General features: G+C 53.0%; 1 protein-coding gene across 3 annotated transcripts in view; it reads left to right on the top strand.

Moving 5' to 3' along the window:
• PRIMA1 (proline rich membrane anchor 1) overlaps positions 1-7,260 on the top strand; it is a 70,925-nt gene extending 63,665 nt beyond the window's left edge. For 2 of the 3 annotated variants that reach the window (XM_019039987.3, XM_004055608.5), the window contains exon 5: positions 4,008-7,260. In XM_019039987.3, the coding sequence (XP_018895532.1) occupies positions 4,008-4,110 (103 nt within the window). In that variant the 3' untranslated portion in view covers positions 4,111-7,260. The remainder of the gene's footprint in view (positions 1-4,007) is intronic. The other variant, XR_008671242.2, reaches the window with a different exon arrangement.
• The last annotated feature ends 8,649 nt before the right edge of the window (positions 7,261-15,909 follow it).

Below are 15,909 nucleotides of genomic sequence, written 5' to 3'. Positions count from 1 at the left end.
TTCCGCAGCATCACCCTGAAGTGCCGTGCTTGATGGAGGGGTGGAGTTGGGGGAGTGCAGAGGTGGCGCCGTCTTCTGCTTTAGGGAACACTCAGCTTCCATGGGCTGCAGTGAATCCCAGAAAGGCTTTGGGAGCAGCAGTCCAGGCAGGAGAGTGGTTGGGGACTCAGCTCCGGTGGCAGGAGGGGAGCAGATCATGACCACTTCTCAGGAGAGCCCTCGGCTGCCACCCTCCCCCATCACCACGCGCGGGCTCCCGAATGCTCCTGTCTGGGGCCCTTACCTGCCACAGGTGCCGAGCCCCTTACCTGCCACAGGTGCCGAGCCCCTGCCAAGCCCCCCTGCCTGCTTTCCTGTCTGGGAAACTGGCTGAGCAGCTGCGAAGGCCCTGGGCCCCCTCCTCACCCTGCCTTCCAGGGTCCTCCTGCCGGGCTCACTTCCTGCTTAGCTCTTCCGAGCCACCTCTTCCCCAGGGCCCGCGAGTACGAAGGGGTCTCAGAGACGGCAGGAAGCCTTTAGAACTGTCTCCTTGCCTCCTGCCAATAGAAATCCTACTGACCTCCTCACCTTACCGGAAAAAGGGTGGAAACCTTGAGCCCTCCAGGCTTAGTTATTTCTAAGGGAGCTCCATGCCGCCTTCATTTCTTCATTATCCACCCTAGAAAGCCCTTAAGCCATATCTCCCACGATCTGAACCTGCTGCAATTGTTTTTATTTTAGCCCTAAGCCCCATATGTAATATGTGTTAAGGAGAATGCAGTGTGGGCTTGGGTCCAGACTCTTTTCTGCCTGTTAATATTTTCTGGAATCCTGATGCTGATGTCCTTTCTTCCCTTCATGTATTCATGATATATTTATCCCACTTGAGCCCCTCAGTGGCCTCACTGGGGAGCACAGGATCTCACTGTAAGAAAATGTCACCCCCACAAATTGTCCAGGCCATGCAGATTTCATGGAGTCAGAAGTCAGGCACACCCAGCAACATCAGAGCTGCTTAAGGCTTTCTGGAAAGGGGTGGGTAAGACAGGAACGGGGATGAAGGGGGCAGAGGGAGCAAAAGGCCCAGGGCAGAGCTTGGCTGCAGAGTCCATCATTTCCCATGGATCCCGACATAAACAAGGTAGCACAGCTGAGGCCTGTAAACACAGAGTTTCCAGAGAGTATCTGTTAGCGTCTACATAAATGGCGTTCTCAGATTCACGTGTGGGATACGCTGAGTTAAAGCAAAAGGAGACCGTTTTCTTGGAGGACTCTGCAGAATCTCTAAGAGGGGGGTGGAGGAAGGCTTTCCCAAGTTGATGAGGTCCCAGAGCTCATATGGGAATACCTGCTGGGAATGCTGATTAAATGGGAAGATGCCGGCACTTTGGGAGGCCGAGACGGGAGGATCACTTGAGCTCAGGGGTTCAAGGTTGCAGTGAGCTGTGATGTTGCCACTGCCTAGGCAACAGAGCAAGACCCCATCTCCAAAATAGTAGTAACAATAATAATAGTGGGAAGATACATGTCTGGCCAAGACACAGTGTTAGTGGGTGGTGGTCCAGGCCCCACCACAAACCAGATGAGCGTCCTTGGGCAAATTAAGCCCTCTCTAAGCCTCAGTTTCCCCATGAAATGAATCTCTTACTCCAGGCCTAGCTTCTTCAGGTGACCACTGAGAGAAGGGACAAGGAAATCTCTGTGACGGAGAGTGCTTTGCACAAAGCATGATGCACTGTGGGAGGAATTGTGGGTTTGCCTCTTGCATTCCTGGAAGAAGCCACGGTGGCTGGGCTTGACCACCTGGAGTGAGTGCACTTGGCTTGCTTAGCAGAAGTTTTGAGCTACTTCTGCTGCAGGAGAAAAGGGAACAGTTTGCTACCAGACTGAGCTCAGTGTGTAGTCTCTGAGTAGGCCTGATTGTTCTTCCCATGAACTGCTAATGATCCCCTCACAGACCCTGCCTCCTCTGAACTCACTCACTCAGGGCTTTATCCCAGAGACATCGAGCTGGTCACCAGGCACCAGCCCTTCTGACTGTGGCTCTGGGGAGGCTCTGGGGACATTTGAAAAGGCAGAAGCAATCAACTCCTGGGCCTATGATAATGACCATAAGTGTCCAGCCTGGACAACTCCCGGCAAGGGCAGATCCGGGCTCAACCCTGGCACCCCTGGGAACCCTGGAGGGGGCTGGGCTGCAGCCCCGTGGGGATGAGATAGCAGAATTGTGGTATGGAATTGGGCTACAGAGAGCATGTGGCTTAGACCAGGAGGATACAGACACTCAGGCTGGGGGCCAGAGCCCTCCTGAACAACTTGAGGGAGGGAGGAAGTGAGACTTGAGCCAGGCCCAAAAGTACACCGTAATTTCAGAACCCCAGCAAGTGAGCAAGAGCCTTCTCAGAGCCTCCCTCCCAGCCTTCCTGATCCCTTATATGCATAGGAAAAACCGCTTTTGGGGTTAGGGGCCCTCTGGAATGAACTTCAAATGGCTCAGTTTAAAGTGTTCAGGGACCACTGGTGTGTACTAACTTAGTGTAGATATTCACCACCATCATTGCTACCACTGCTGCCATTACCATCACTATCATCGCCACCCCCATCCTCATTACCACTGTCACCATCACCACCACCATTGCCACCTCCACCATCATTATCACCATCACCACCACCAATATGACCTTCACCGCCATCATCACCTCCATCACCACCACTGTTAACCCAACCATCACCACCATTACGCTAACCACCACCATCATCATCATTACCATCATCACCCCATCATTACCGCTATCATCATCACCACCACTACTGCCATCACCACCACCAATATGACCTTCACTACCATCATTGCCACCATCATCACCTCCATCACCACCACTGTTAACCCATCACCACCACCATTACACTAACCACCACTATCATCATTGCCATCATCACCCCATCATCATTACCGCTATCACCATCACCACCACCACTGCCATCACCATCACTATCACCACCTCCACCACCATATAACCACCATCACTATCACCACCAGCATTTTGACCTTCACCACCACCATCACCTCCATCACCAGTATCACCATCACCACCATTGTCAACCAAACCATCACCAGCACCATTACCCTAACCATCACTATCATCACCACCATTATTAGCATCATCACTGCTGCCACCATCACCATTGCTACCTCCATCACCCCATTACCACCAGCACCATTACCACCAGCATCACCACTACTACCATCACCCCATTACCACCAGCATCACCACTACCACCAGCACCATTACCACCAGCATCACCACTACTACCATCACCCCATTACCACCAGCATCACCACTACTACCATCACCCCATTACCACCAGCATCACCACTACTACCATCACCCCATTACCACCAGCATCACCACTACCACCAGCACCATTACCACCAGCATCACCACCACCACCATTACTACCAACATCACCACTACCACCACCAGCACCATTACCACCAGCATCACCACTACCACCATCACCCCATTAGCACCAGCATCACCACCACCACCACCAGCATTACCACCAGCACCATCTGCTTCATCACATTTTGCATTTGCCTTTGCCCACACTGAGGAAGACTGCAGAACTCAACCCCTAGCACTTCTCTTCTGTTAACTGTCTCTGCCCTGATCGAAGAGATCAGTCAAGACCTGATCGTGCTAGACTGAACATACTTTCTTGTTTGTCCAAAACAGCCCAGACTCATACCTGTTGTCCCTGCTTCATCGTTAATAGCTCCCCTCTTTCCCTCTCAACTGTGCCCCGGTTTTCATGACACCCGAGTTAAGACCACGTCCAGCTTCTGATTAACCCCACAAGGACTAGCAGCCCAAGGATGCTAACCGAGAACAGAGCCATTGGCTTCCTTCTGACACTCTCACGGAGCAGGGATGCTAGCCGGAGGTTACACCCCACCATCAGTGATAACTAATGGTGTCCCTGCCTCCCCCTCCTTTGCCTTTCCTGTCCCCTCCCCCCACTTCCAGGAAACCACTGAGAAAAGACGAAAATGGCACCAGCGTTGCTGAGTATCCCATGAGTGCTTCGCAGAGCAACAAAGGAGTAGACGTGAACAACGCAGTGGTGTGAGTCTGCAGGCCCTGGACCCGCTGGCCAGAGGGACACCTTGGTGGCACTGGTGGACATGGGAAAGCAGGTGGACATGAGCTAACCCTGAGCTTGTCCAGGACTTCATTGCCTCACAGGCCCTGAGCCTCCCGAAGGAGAAACCATTGTCTTCCCAGGCTTGCCCCTGGTCAGCCTGTCGGCCCAGGCAGCTCGGACACCAGGCTGAGCCCGGCTCACGCTGCATGCAGCACCTGGGCAGTGTCCCCACCCCAGGCCCTCTACATCCTCCTCCCTGTCTGGTGTCTGGTCTGTCGACTGCCCCCAGCTGCTGTCTAAAGCATGCGCACTGGCGAAGCCAGAGGGATCTGTCTTTCTACTGTGGCAGGGAGGCTTCCCCCTTTAGCCAAAAGAAGGATGGTCCGGAGCCCACTCCCTGCCGGAAAACCTCTCCTCCTCCCAGGAAGCCTGCCTGCTCCACTGTTCACATTCTCAACAGAAGCCATCGGCACAGCCAGCAGACAGACGTCCCCTTTCAAAGGTGCTTCCCACACATCTGTTCATCGTCCCATCTGTAGTTGTTGTCAATCTTCAGGGCCTGCCTTCTCCCTCCTATCCCCACTGACACCCCACACGCTAGGCTCCTGACTGCCTGCCATGGAGGGCTGTGAGTCCAGCCTGCAAAATCCCCTCCTGAGCAGACACAGGAGTGCGTTTACACTCGGGGGCAGTGTCTGGCCTTCCGGGGGCAAAATGACTCACTGAACCCACGGCCCAGGGCCACTGGGCAAGGGCAGAGGCCACTGCACCTGTCCTCAGACTCATCCCCACACTTGACCCCATAGGAACTGATGCATCTATGTGAGCCAGGCCCTGCCTTAGTCAGCAGAGGCCACTACTTGTGCCAAATCCACTGTGGGCATGCTGTACCAGGCTGATGCTGGCCAGGCGCTGGATGTCCCCCACAGTCCCCTGAGGCCTGACTGTTGTACTCAGGCCCTTTCCCAGAGTCCCCCATCATCTCCCCATTTTACCCTCCCCCGAGCCCCAGTCACCAAGAAGGAGGTGTTGTTCTTCCAGTGTCTTCCTTTCAATGTCCGTTTCCACAGTCTCATGCTATAGAAGCGCTGAGCCCTCCAGCGTGGTTGGAGGATCGAGGGATGAAATGGGACAGGAGGAGAGGGGTCCTCCAGGCTGGTGACCCCTGCCCTGTTGGCCTCTCCCAAGTGGCAGCCTTCCCTGTGGGCCACATCAGGAAGCCCACGGAAACGGGGTGATTTTGCATCTCCTGGAAAATGAGTGGGACACTCCTGGCCCCCTGGCTCTCCCCACCGCCCCTACATACGTGCTCAGAAGGAGCCCAGTGCATTGAATGGTTCCACTGTCAAGCCCTCTAAGACCTGGTTTGCCTCCTAAACCTCCAGTGTACTCCTCTGATAGGTGTTTAAGCTACAGGTGAGACTTTGAAATCCAGAGAAGACAGACACACCTGAAAACCGGTCCCCATTTGGGCCGAACCTTTAAAAACCCATTGTCCCAGAGTCCTAGTGCCCACGGAGCTATCTGTGTGTCATTGTCCTGCCCAGGTCATCAGGTGCGGGCTGAGGACAGGCCCAGGGCATACCCTCCTATAAAGGGGTTTTCTTCTTTCCTCATTTCCTTCTATTTGAGGACTTGTTTGGGGTTTAGATGTGAATTTTGCTTCCCCTGGACACCTGGGCATCAGCATAGTGCCGCCCCCTGCCCCTGACCTGGCCAGTACTTCACAGTGCTCTTGAGGTACGGAGCCAGCTGACAAACAGGCCAGAGGGTGTGGGCCAGCAGCAGGTTAAAGGGGGAAACCCAGCAGACCCCACCCCAGGGCACTCTCCCCTACTGCCTTCAGCCTTCTGGTGCCTGTTGAACCCCCAAGCTGTGCCCTAAGCAGACCCCTGGGCAGGACCCTAGCCCTAAGCACACACCACCCTGTGCTGCAACGATGAGAAAGCGCCCATGCCTTGGGCTGTCCAGAAGCTCAGGAGTGATCAGAGGGCACCTTCTGTAAGAGGGGAGGTTCCTGGCTAAGGGACCATGGAGTGGTGGGCAGCCTGAAGGGGCTGGGCACAGCCCAGCTTTGCGCGCACTCGCCTGGTCCCATCATTCCCTACCTTGGCTTAAACCTAGGAGGCCTGCATTTTGCAATTAGCCTAATCTTCCAGCCCCAGGCGAGGCTCCCTGGCGAGGAATCAGCTGAGCCATCACCACGTTTTGGGGCCTGTATCCTCTTCCCTGAGCCACTGATGCATCCAGGGCTCTGGTCTGCACATAAATTCCCTCTCAGCTGGGCTTGTAAAATCCCTTCTCACCCCAGTTAGCAAAAACCAAGGGAAGAGCCTAGTTTTTTTAAAAGATTCACTTAATACCCACCCCCCACCTCAAGCCCAAGACCGCCCATTCAAAAAATAAGTATCACGGCACAGCAAGGGAAACCCACTAGATTTTGAGCTTACAGAGACATAAGGGTACTTAAAACCCTGCCGGCCTAGTATTTGAGCTTAGAACTTTTATTTAAAATGAGCCGGCAGTCTCTAGACACACACCGATCCTCAGGCTAGTCCGAGCCCTGAGGTCAAGAATGAAATGCACTTCCCTTGTCATTTTCTCAAATAGATCTCTTCCAGCCATCTCACAGTTGACCCCAACTTTGGAACTCAGATCATAGGATCGCCCAGAGGTTTCAGGTGTTCCTAAGAAGCTTCTAAAGGAAGTTTTGGAAGAAAGACTAATAGGTGTAAACATATAAACATATATATTATATATAGCTATATATATTTAAAGAGATCTCTACATATATATATAAATACAACTACTGTACTCTCTGCATCTGTACAAAGTATGAGTTAAACTGCCCAGGTAGTGTGAGATACGTAATGCATGAATGTGAATATCCTGAAATCTGCCTTCTTAGCAACGTGCCGCGTGTACTGGAGAGAGGACAGTTGCTCCTGGGAGTTCTCTCAATGGGCAAATGTACAAGTTGATGCCGTCTTATCCACCAACAAGCCATTAAGGTTGGTTTCCTGCTGAGACTTTTGTACCGGAAGCGAGACCGGCAGCACTGGGGGTGTCCATATGCCACTTATGAGGAAGAAAGCACCATGACTTTTTTATTTTCAATAAAAATATAGAGATGTCTGTCAGTTGTCATTTGTGGGGTGGGGGAAAGGAGAAAGCGGGCCTGAGGGATGGGGGGATCCTTCACTAGGGTCCTGCTATACCCCAGGGCTGGGCTGGGGACCTTCCATGGGATATCTCTGTATGTTTTATCCCAACGCCCCAAGGTCGGTATTTATGGGGCTTTCAAAGGCCAATTCTGTCCCTCATCCTGCCACCCACCGCCTTGACCCTTGACTTAATTGAGAATACGGTGACCAACCTTCCCAGTTTGCCTGGGACTGAGAGATTTTCCTGAACCTGGGACTTTCAGGGCTAAAACCGGGGATATCTGGGGAAAATGGGACAAGAAGGTCGCCCTAAGTTGACAAGTGCTCACAGGAATCACAGGGAGCAGGAATCAGCCGGCCACACCAGCAGGGTGACGGTGGCCAGGGTCGGCCTCCTGGATGTCCACCCCATGTGTAGACCTCAGCACCCACAGGCTGCTCTGCAGAGCCTCCTTACCTGGCCAGTTGCATGGAGAACTGCCCTGCACCCCCACGCAGAGGGGCCCAAAGGGCACAGGGCCCCCCAGGCTCAAGCTCCTGCCACCACTCCGCTGCTTTGCTTTCCCCACTCCAGCCTCACCCTCAGGCAAGCCTCACAGGAAGCAGCCGTGGGGAAGAGCTTCTGGTGTGATGGGCCAGGAGGGATGTAGGAAGAGAGAAAAAGTTGCACCTGCAGCATCTTCATCCTCCTGTTTGGAGTGAGGAGACAGGTCAGAAATGGAGCACAATGGCCAAGGTCAAGCACATACCAGGAAACAGGGATGGGGCTGGGGGTTGAACCCAGCCTGGTGCCTCCAAGGCCCGGCCACTGGGCACAAGCGAGGGGCCACAACTCAGACTCTCTCCACTGTTGGGGCACTGCTGGGCCCCACCACCCCTGCCTGGCTTCCCTGGGGCTTCAGAGTTAGCTCAGTGAGGGCCAGCTAAGAGCCCTGTGTGCCCAGAGCTAGTGGGCAGGTATATCCCCCTAACTGGGCTCACAGCCCAGGGGACAGGAGCTCAGTGCAGGAACTCAGGGAAGGGCTTGTGTCCCAGGCATCAGGGACATGGAGGGAACACGGAAGTTATTAAAGGCACTCCTGTTACAAGCGTCCCTCTCACCTGGGATTCTGTGAGCTGCCGTTGGCCTACATACGCAGTAGAAGACGCAGTAGACACGCAGTAGAAGATGGCCATTGTTACAATGACTGTCACTGTTGTCTTTAATGAAACAGCCTGTGTGATAGTGAGGGCTCCTCTGTCCACTGGCCCCCTCCTGGGGCCTGCCTGAAAGCTGGTGAGGGTTCAGTGGGACATCTCAGGCCTCACACCCACTCCTGTGCACGCCCAGCCCAGGCGTCCTCAGCAGCAAGCCTGGAGGCCAGCACTCCTGTGCACCCTCAGCCCAGGCGTCCTCAGCAGCAAGCTCGGAGGCCAGCAGGGAGTGGCAGGCCTATGTGCTGTGCTCTGCCTCCTTGTGCAGGGGCCTGGGAATGGGGACCCAGGGCCAGCCTGGCAGAGGGAGGTGGTGATCGGCTGAGCATACAGGTGCCGGGAGCCATCAGCACACAGGTGCAGCATCAGAGCCCTCCTAGGGGCCAGCCCAGTGTCTCCACCTCACACCTTTGGGGACTTTGGCCGCTGGCGACAGCTCCTATGGCCAACATGACAAACTATGCTCTGGCCACCTTACAGCTCCATGTCCTGCTCTGGGGTCCTGCTGCTGCCCGTGAGGTGGGAGATGCAGCAGGACCCACAGAACATCCCTGCCCAGCACCTGGCAGGGTGGCAGAATTACTGTCTTGGACGCATGAGAGCAAGTGATGGCAGGAAGGCTCTTCCTCCTGCCTTCCTCACACATGATACTATGGTGTGACATCACAGAAGATGGTCCTGTGAGCCTGAGTGAGCAGCTGCGGGTGGCAGCTGGCTCAGTAACGTGGCCGCGCTGTGGCCTCACCTTTGGGCAGACTCACCCACATCACCAGGCTCATGACAGCTCCCATTGAGTGACTGGCTTCCTGTTCCTCTACCATCCTCCCACTTAGGAAGTAGCTGACCAGTCCTGTGACACATGGAGGATACTCTGTCTCCATGCCTGGCACAAGTGGTGTCCACAGCCTGTGCTCCAGACACCTATGGCTGCCTTTGTCTGGGAGATCCAGCTCTGTGAAGGCCTGCTTGTGGGGGCAGGTGGAGCCGCACTCCCAGCCTGTCCTCCTCTCCTCTCCGGGCTCTCCTCTGGGGCTCCTTCTGCTCTCCATCATATGTTCATCCAGTCAGTCAGTCCCCAGATCCTTAAGAGGCTCTGCTACCAGCCAGGTACCACACTGAACACAGAGTTCAGCTTCCCCCACCAGAGGCCCCAGCTGGAAACCTCAGAGGTCCCCAGCTCCTTCAACCTGGTGGGTCCTGCTTGGGCCCTCCCATCTGCTCTCCAACCCACCTCCACTTACCCAGGTCCTCCCCATACCATCCCCTACTTCCACTCCCTCTCTCTTCCTGCCTCAGGCTTCTCCTCACTCCACGCAACCCCTGCCTGCCCAGCTGAGCACTCAAGCCCACCCTGCTGGCTGCTGTGGACCCATCTTTAGTCTAGCTGCCCTGGGCCCCGAGGCCTCCTCAGCCCCACTCCTCACTGCTCACCCCACCCCACGCCCCATCATCCAGCAAACCACACTCACTGCCAGCCTCGTGTTCCCACGCCCACCCCTTGGCTGGGCTTCGCTGTCCTTGCCCAGCTCACCTCTCCCTCCAGTTTCAGCCTGGCCACCACTCATCTGCTATCCAGGTCCCCTTCAGAGGCAGCCTCCTCGCTGAACACACGTGGATCATAAAGCCATGCATGCACAGAGCCAGAGGAATGCCCCTTCTCCTGGGCGGCACAGACAGCCCTGCACACAGAGCTCCCACTCTCTGCCCTCTCTGGCGGATGTTTCCAGTTGGTTATCCTCCACTGCCTGAGCCTGGCAGTCCCTAGACAGCGGCTGCTCACTCATATCCTAGTGTTGACTGGGGACACGTGCTGAGTCCTGGGGATACAGAGGGAAGCAAGACAAGGCCCCTGCCCTCCAGGGGTAGGGTGGTGGTGGCAATGGCCCCACAATGTGCACAGTGACAATGATGACAGTGTGGAGATAAAGGGACACTGAGGGCCAGCTTCCCAGGGCTTCATGTACTTTATCTCTTTAATAGTCCCTGCAAGCCTAGGAGGCAGGAAGATTACCCCCATTGTACAGATGAGTAAACTGAGGTTAAGTGGCTTACCAAGGGGTTAAAAAAAAAAAAAGCAGTTAAGGCACAGAGTGCAATTCAGACCTAGCTCTGCGTGGCTACAAGTTAGTTCCAAGCTCTTCCAACCCAGACAGGTCCTTGGATTTTAAATGGTCCATTTCAGCTGGATTTATAGCCAAGTATCTCCCCTGCCTTGGGAAGCACACAGCAGCTGCAGTCAGGGACCCCTGGGTCTAACAAAATCACTTCATATATGACTTCTGCAATGCTCTTTCCCTCTGAGCCTCGGATTTCTCATCTGTGAAGTTGGGGGAGATAATCTCCAGTGGCTCTTTTTCCGATTACCACCTGTGGCTCTCTTTGAGCACATCTCATCATTCTCTATTCTATCACCTGAGTTAATTTTCAGTACAGCACTTCTCAGCCCCTAAGAACAATTGCCCATCTGTGTACCTGCCTTTCTCCTCCCATTTCAATGTAAGATGGCGGGAGCAGGGGCCTTATTCGTCATCAAATATCCAGCCCTCCAAACATCCAAACATGCTGGGCATGGGAAATATTAGTTAATTAACAGTGGGTTATACCTTTTACACAGTACACACAGGCATAAAGGAAAAAATAGCATTTTATTTCATATAACTGTCCAGAGTCCCTGCCTCACTGGGTGTGAGGGGGGAGAGGAATAAAAACCCTGAATTTGCAGATTGATGGCATTGCAGCCTCTTCTGGTTTGACCAGAGTCTTTTGGGTGACTCTGGGTCTTGTAGATAGACCCTTAGTCATTGAGGCGTCTTCCTGGGCCTGCTCCCTGTAAGAAGCACCCGCAGGTACCCCTGAGCAGATATCTGTAGCCTGGTGCAGGGGAGCTGGGCTCAGGCCACATGGCATCTTCTGGGTTCTCACAGGTCTCTGCTGCAGAGGGGCTGGCCTGGGCTGCTTCCTGGACAGGTGACTGTGGGGCTGTGCCTGGGCTTTTCTAGGCAAAGGGTGACCCCTGCCCCCACCACTCCAGTTGCAAATGTCCAGGCTGGAAGCAGCCTCCTCCTCCTGACTGCAGCCTCTGCATGTGTTCCTGAACGCCCATGGAGACTTTTGAACTCTGCGCACTCACCTGGTTCAGGGAGGGCTGTGGATGCCTCTCTTCGAGGTTTATGTGCCACCATCTTCCAGGGCTCCCAGGGGCCTTTTCAACTGGGCATCTCTACAACATCCTCACCCCTAAGAGGGAAGGTGAAGACACGCCCGCATGGCCTCCCAGTGCCCCCCTGAATTTGTCTCCCTTTTCCTCTTGCTGACAATCCCCTGTGGTCCTGAAGAGGTGATCTGTCTGCCTCCTCGTCCTGTCTGCCAGAACTTCCCCTACATCCCAACCTCCTCCTGCCCCATGAAATGCATGGAACTAGACAGGGGCACGTGGTTTCCTGGAGAAGAATAAAGAATATATCCATTTATTATTTTCAAAATATTATCCCCATTCCAAACCCAATCATGCGCTCACACCGTGTGAAGTCCAAATGCTGGCAGAACGCACCATATGGAGGAGGATTTCCCGGTTGCTCATTCAAACACAGAGACGTGAGGGAGCCGTGAGTCACCACACGAAGCCAGCAGCGTGGGAGCGCCACGCTCAGAAGAATGGGAGCCAAATGCCCATTGCAAGCTGTGATTTCATTTCAGCAAAACACCAGCTGCCACACGGCGTTACAATTTGAAGAATAAATGGCTGTGTGACTGCAAGGCATTTAACACAGAGCCAGGCATGCACCGAGTAGGGCGTGCCTCATCAAGGTTAGCTCCCATTCTTGTTTGGGATTCCCACTCTGTGCCCGGTACGTGACAGCCATCATTCCCTTCACTCCTTACAGGAAAGAGGAATTGTCATCTCCATTTTGCAGTTGATGAAACTGAAGCTTAGTGAGATTAAATGACTCACCTGTGGTCAGAGAGCAAGTTAGCAAGGAAGTCCAGACTCCAACCCTGAGAACCAACCTGGCTGCAAAGCCCTGTCTGGGTTCCTCTCCACCTGCCTCCCCCATCTGAGCCCAGCATGGAAGCCTAGCTTCTGCACTGCAAGCTGGAGGCCCTGGGCACACCCTGCTGTCCACAGAGCCCCCCACACCCTGCATCCCCGCTGGGGAGAGTGATTGTCCTCACCTGGAGAGTTTTCCTGTCCTTCATGCTTGATTGCTTGCTGGTTCCTTCTCCAAGTGGCCACTTCAAGGAGTGGAAATCAGGGCGTCTGCTAGGCAGCCCTGGGGAGCTCCCTTCTCCACCCACCTGCGGGGAGCCTGTCTGGGCTGCATAATTTAAAAGCCAGCTCTTTGTTCTTAAAACAGCCAAATCTGTGGCTTCCACAAAGGTCCCGCACACCCTGCAGGGAAGAGCTGGTGCCAGGGGCTCACCTTGCCCCACCCACCCGACCTCAGCTTCTCTGAGAGGAATCCAGGACGGTCGCGGGTTGGAGAGAACAGCCCTGGCCTGAAACAGGGTCAGGGCTGATGGTTGGCATATGGAGGGGCAGGTGGGGGCAGAGGAGTGATGCCAGGGAAAGGAAGGGCCGCATGGGGCAGAGAGCATGGCTGAGTGGCGCTGGGAACATCCCACCCCTCTTGGCCCATAAAATGGGAGAGCCAGTCTAAAGTGGAGAGCAAAACCACTGCCCTGCAGGGCCAGGCAGGTGAGTGAATGAGCACACCAGGCCTTGTAAACCAGCCCAGAGGCGGCAGGATTTCTGCCCACGGGCTGGTGGGTTGTTCTTCTTGCTTTGGAGACTGAGGTCAGTGGCAGGAACTGAGCAAAGCTGGAGACTCCATATTACACCAGAGGTATCCAGACCAAAAGAAGAAATTAGAAATTCAAGCGCAGCAAAGAAAATATGCTCTGGGCCAGGGCCAGCCGGCAGGTTGCCAGCTGATAACTTGTGATCTAAATGACTCTAGGTTACCTTGGAGGTCAGATGAGTAACAAGGGGCTTCCTATCATTTAGCTATTGGTAATATGTAATAGCTTGAACCTGGGCTTTGGAGGCAGAAATACTCAGATTCAAATTTTGCTCTATCTCTTACTGAATGATTCCTGCAATTATTTAATCTCTCCATGCCTCCCTTTTCCCATTTCTAATATGGGGTTAATAATAGAAGTGTCTGCCTCACACCATTGTTGTGAAGATTAACTGAAGTTACTATATCAAAATTGCTATATATGACAAGCTCTCCTACTGGTCACTATGATTATAAGTAATTAGGGGCAAGTTTCCTTAGGGCTGGGTAAACTCTCAATAGGCCCCAAATCTAGCAGAGTTTATCATCACAATCTTTATTTATTTATTTATTTATTTTTTGAGATGGAGTCTTGCTCTGTCACCCAGGCTGCAGTGCAGTGGCACGATCTCGGTCGGCTCACTGCAACCTCCGCCTCCTGGGTTCAAGTGATTCTTGTGCCTCAGCCTCCTGAGTAGCTGGGACTATAGGCACGCACCACCAAGCCTGGCTAATTTTTGTATTTTTAGCAGAGGTGGGGTTTCACCATGTTGGCCAGGCTGGCCTCGAACTCCTGACCTCAGGTGATCCGCCCGCCTCGACCTTCCAAAATGCTGGGATTACAGGCATGAGCCACCGTGCCCAGCCCTATCATCACAATCTTCTACTCATAATTATTCTTTCTCCTAAAACTACTATATTAAGTGGGAAACTAAATGTGATTTAATTTGTAATCCAAATTTTTTTTTGCATGTACATGAATTCCCAAAGCAAGGGGAAAAACACCTATGTCAGATGAAGTGATAAACAGAGATGCCAATAACATTGAGCCACCTCAAAGAAAAAAAAACCCTCAGATTTCTCTACCCCATGCTTCTATCACATTTTACCTAAAGGAGCCTAGACCCCAAAAATAGGGAATAGAAATGAACATGTATTGAGTGAGGCCCTGCTTTGGATGCAGACGGCCTTCAGTCCTAATGCTACTCCCGCTAGCTGCATGATCTTGGATAAGGCACTTAACTGCTGGGCCTCAGTTGCCTCACCTGCAAAGTGGGGAGGATAATAAGGCTTATCTCACCCAGGGGAAGGGGCTAAGGAATAAAAATCATGTATGTAGAGTGCTTGTATCTAGTAGATGCTCAATAAATGGTGGCCATTATTGTTTCTCTTGTATCCCCTTCACCTGAGGCTCACTACTCGTTCCTGTCGGTGAAGAACTGGCCAGCCTTTTACTAATAACACATCAGCCATCTCCCAAAGCATTCAAACTCCACAAAAACACGGTTCAGTACTATTCCATTGGGTTCCAACCACTCCCTTCATTCTTCTTAAGAACCTACCATTACTGTCAAAACACCAATTTTCCAAATATACATATTTGCCCATCAGTTCTATTAAAGAAGTATAATAAATGATCTGCATTGTCCAATTAATGCCAGAGGCCCAGCTCATGAAAGAGATGGGAGGACCCATCTTCTCTGATCCAATCCAGTCTTATTTGGCCTGCTGTAGCTTGGAAACAGAGACGAATCTGCTGCAACCACTTGGCCTCTGATGAGAGTCTTCGGGAAGAGATTTGCTGGAAACATCCCGGTGTCAGGCTGAATGACATGCTTGCTAGGAGATGGTACACAGTGGAGACTGGATGCTCTTGGCTACTGCCATGTTTGGGCTCTCCTGGGTATTGTAGGTCTTAATCCTGAGGCACTGGCTGAAGAAACAAAACCAAATGAGCCTGTAGCTTTGAGCTGTCCCTCTGTGTGCTCTTCAGGAGGCAGCAAGTCTTCCCAGGGGTCCACAGATTCCAGCACAGTTTCCCAAGTACCATCACAGTTCTCCACCCATTTGAGCTTTCCATCACCCCAGGAAGATGGGTAGACAGCACCATATTACAGAGAAGGAAAAACAGAGGTCCAGGGAGGTTTAGTAACTTGTCCAAGGTCACCCAACTCATAAGAGGCATGCCCTTTGTGAAAAATCATTAAGAATAGAATCTACACTTTTGGAGATTTGGGCCGATTCCACCCTTGGGAATCTCAGTGTGTTCTGTTCGCACACTGAAACCAGTAGGGTGCTATGTGGAAAGGAAAACAGTCCGTACTGTGGCCGTTCTCCACGCCAATAATTAGTGCTGGTCAAATTTGGTTCAGGTAAATTTTGCTGAGATCTCCCTGCCCTCTGTTCTGCATTTGTGGCCATCACCTGGGGATGATGTGTGCTGTGGCAGAAGTTCATATGGGCAGCGGCTGGGAGCACAGTCCTTGGGGGTCTGATAGCCTGGGTCAAGTCCTGGCTCTGCCTCTTACTAGCTGCATGACCTTGGGCAAGTAGCTTTACTTCTCCAGGCTTAAACATAAGAATAAAAGGAATAATCAGTAACTTTTAACAAGTGCTTACCACGTGCTAGGTGTTGCCTTAAGCCCTTT

The sequence above is a fragment of the Gorilla gorilla genome, chromosome 15, assembly GCF_029281585.2.
Source record: "Gorilla gorilla gorilla isolate KB3781 chromosome 15, NHGRI_mGorGor1-v2.1_pri, whole genome shotgun sequence".
Taxonomy (NCBI): Eukaryota; Metazoa; Chordata; class Mammalia; order Primates; family Hominidae; genus Gorilla; species Gorilla gorilla.
The sequence above is the reverse complement of the archived record's forward strand: the minus strand, read 5'-3'. Positions and strand labels throughout refer to the sequence as shown.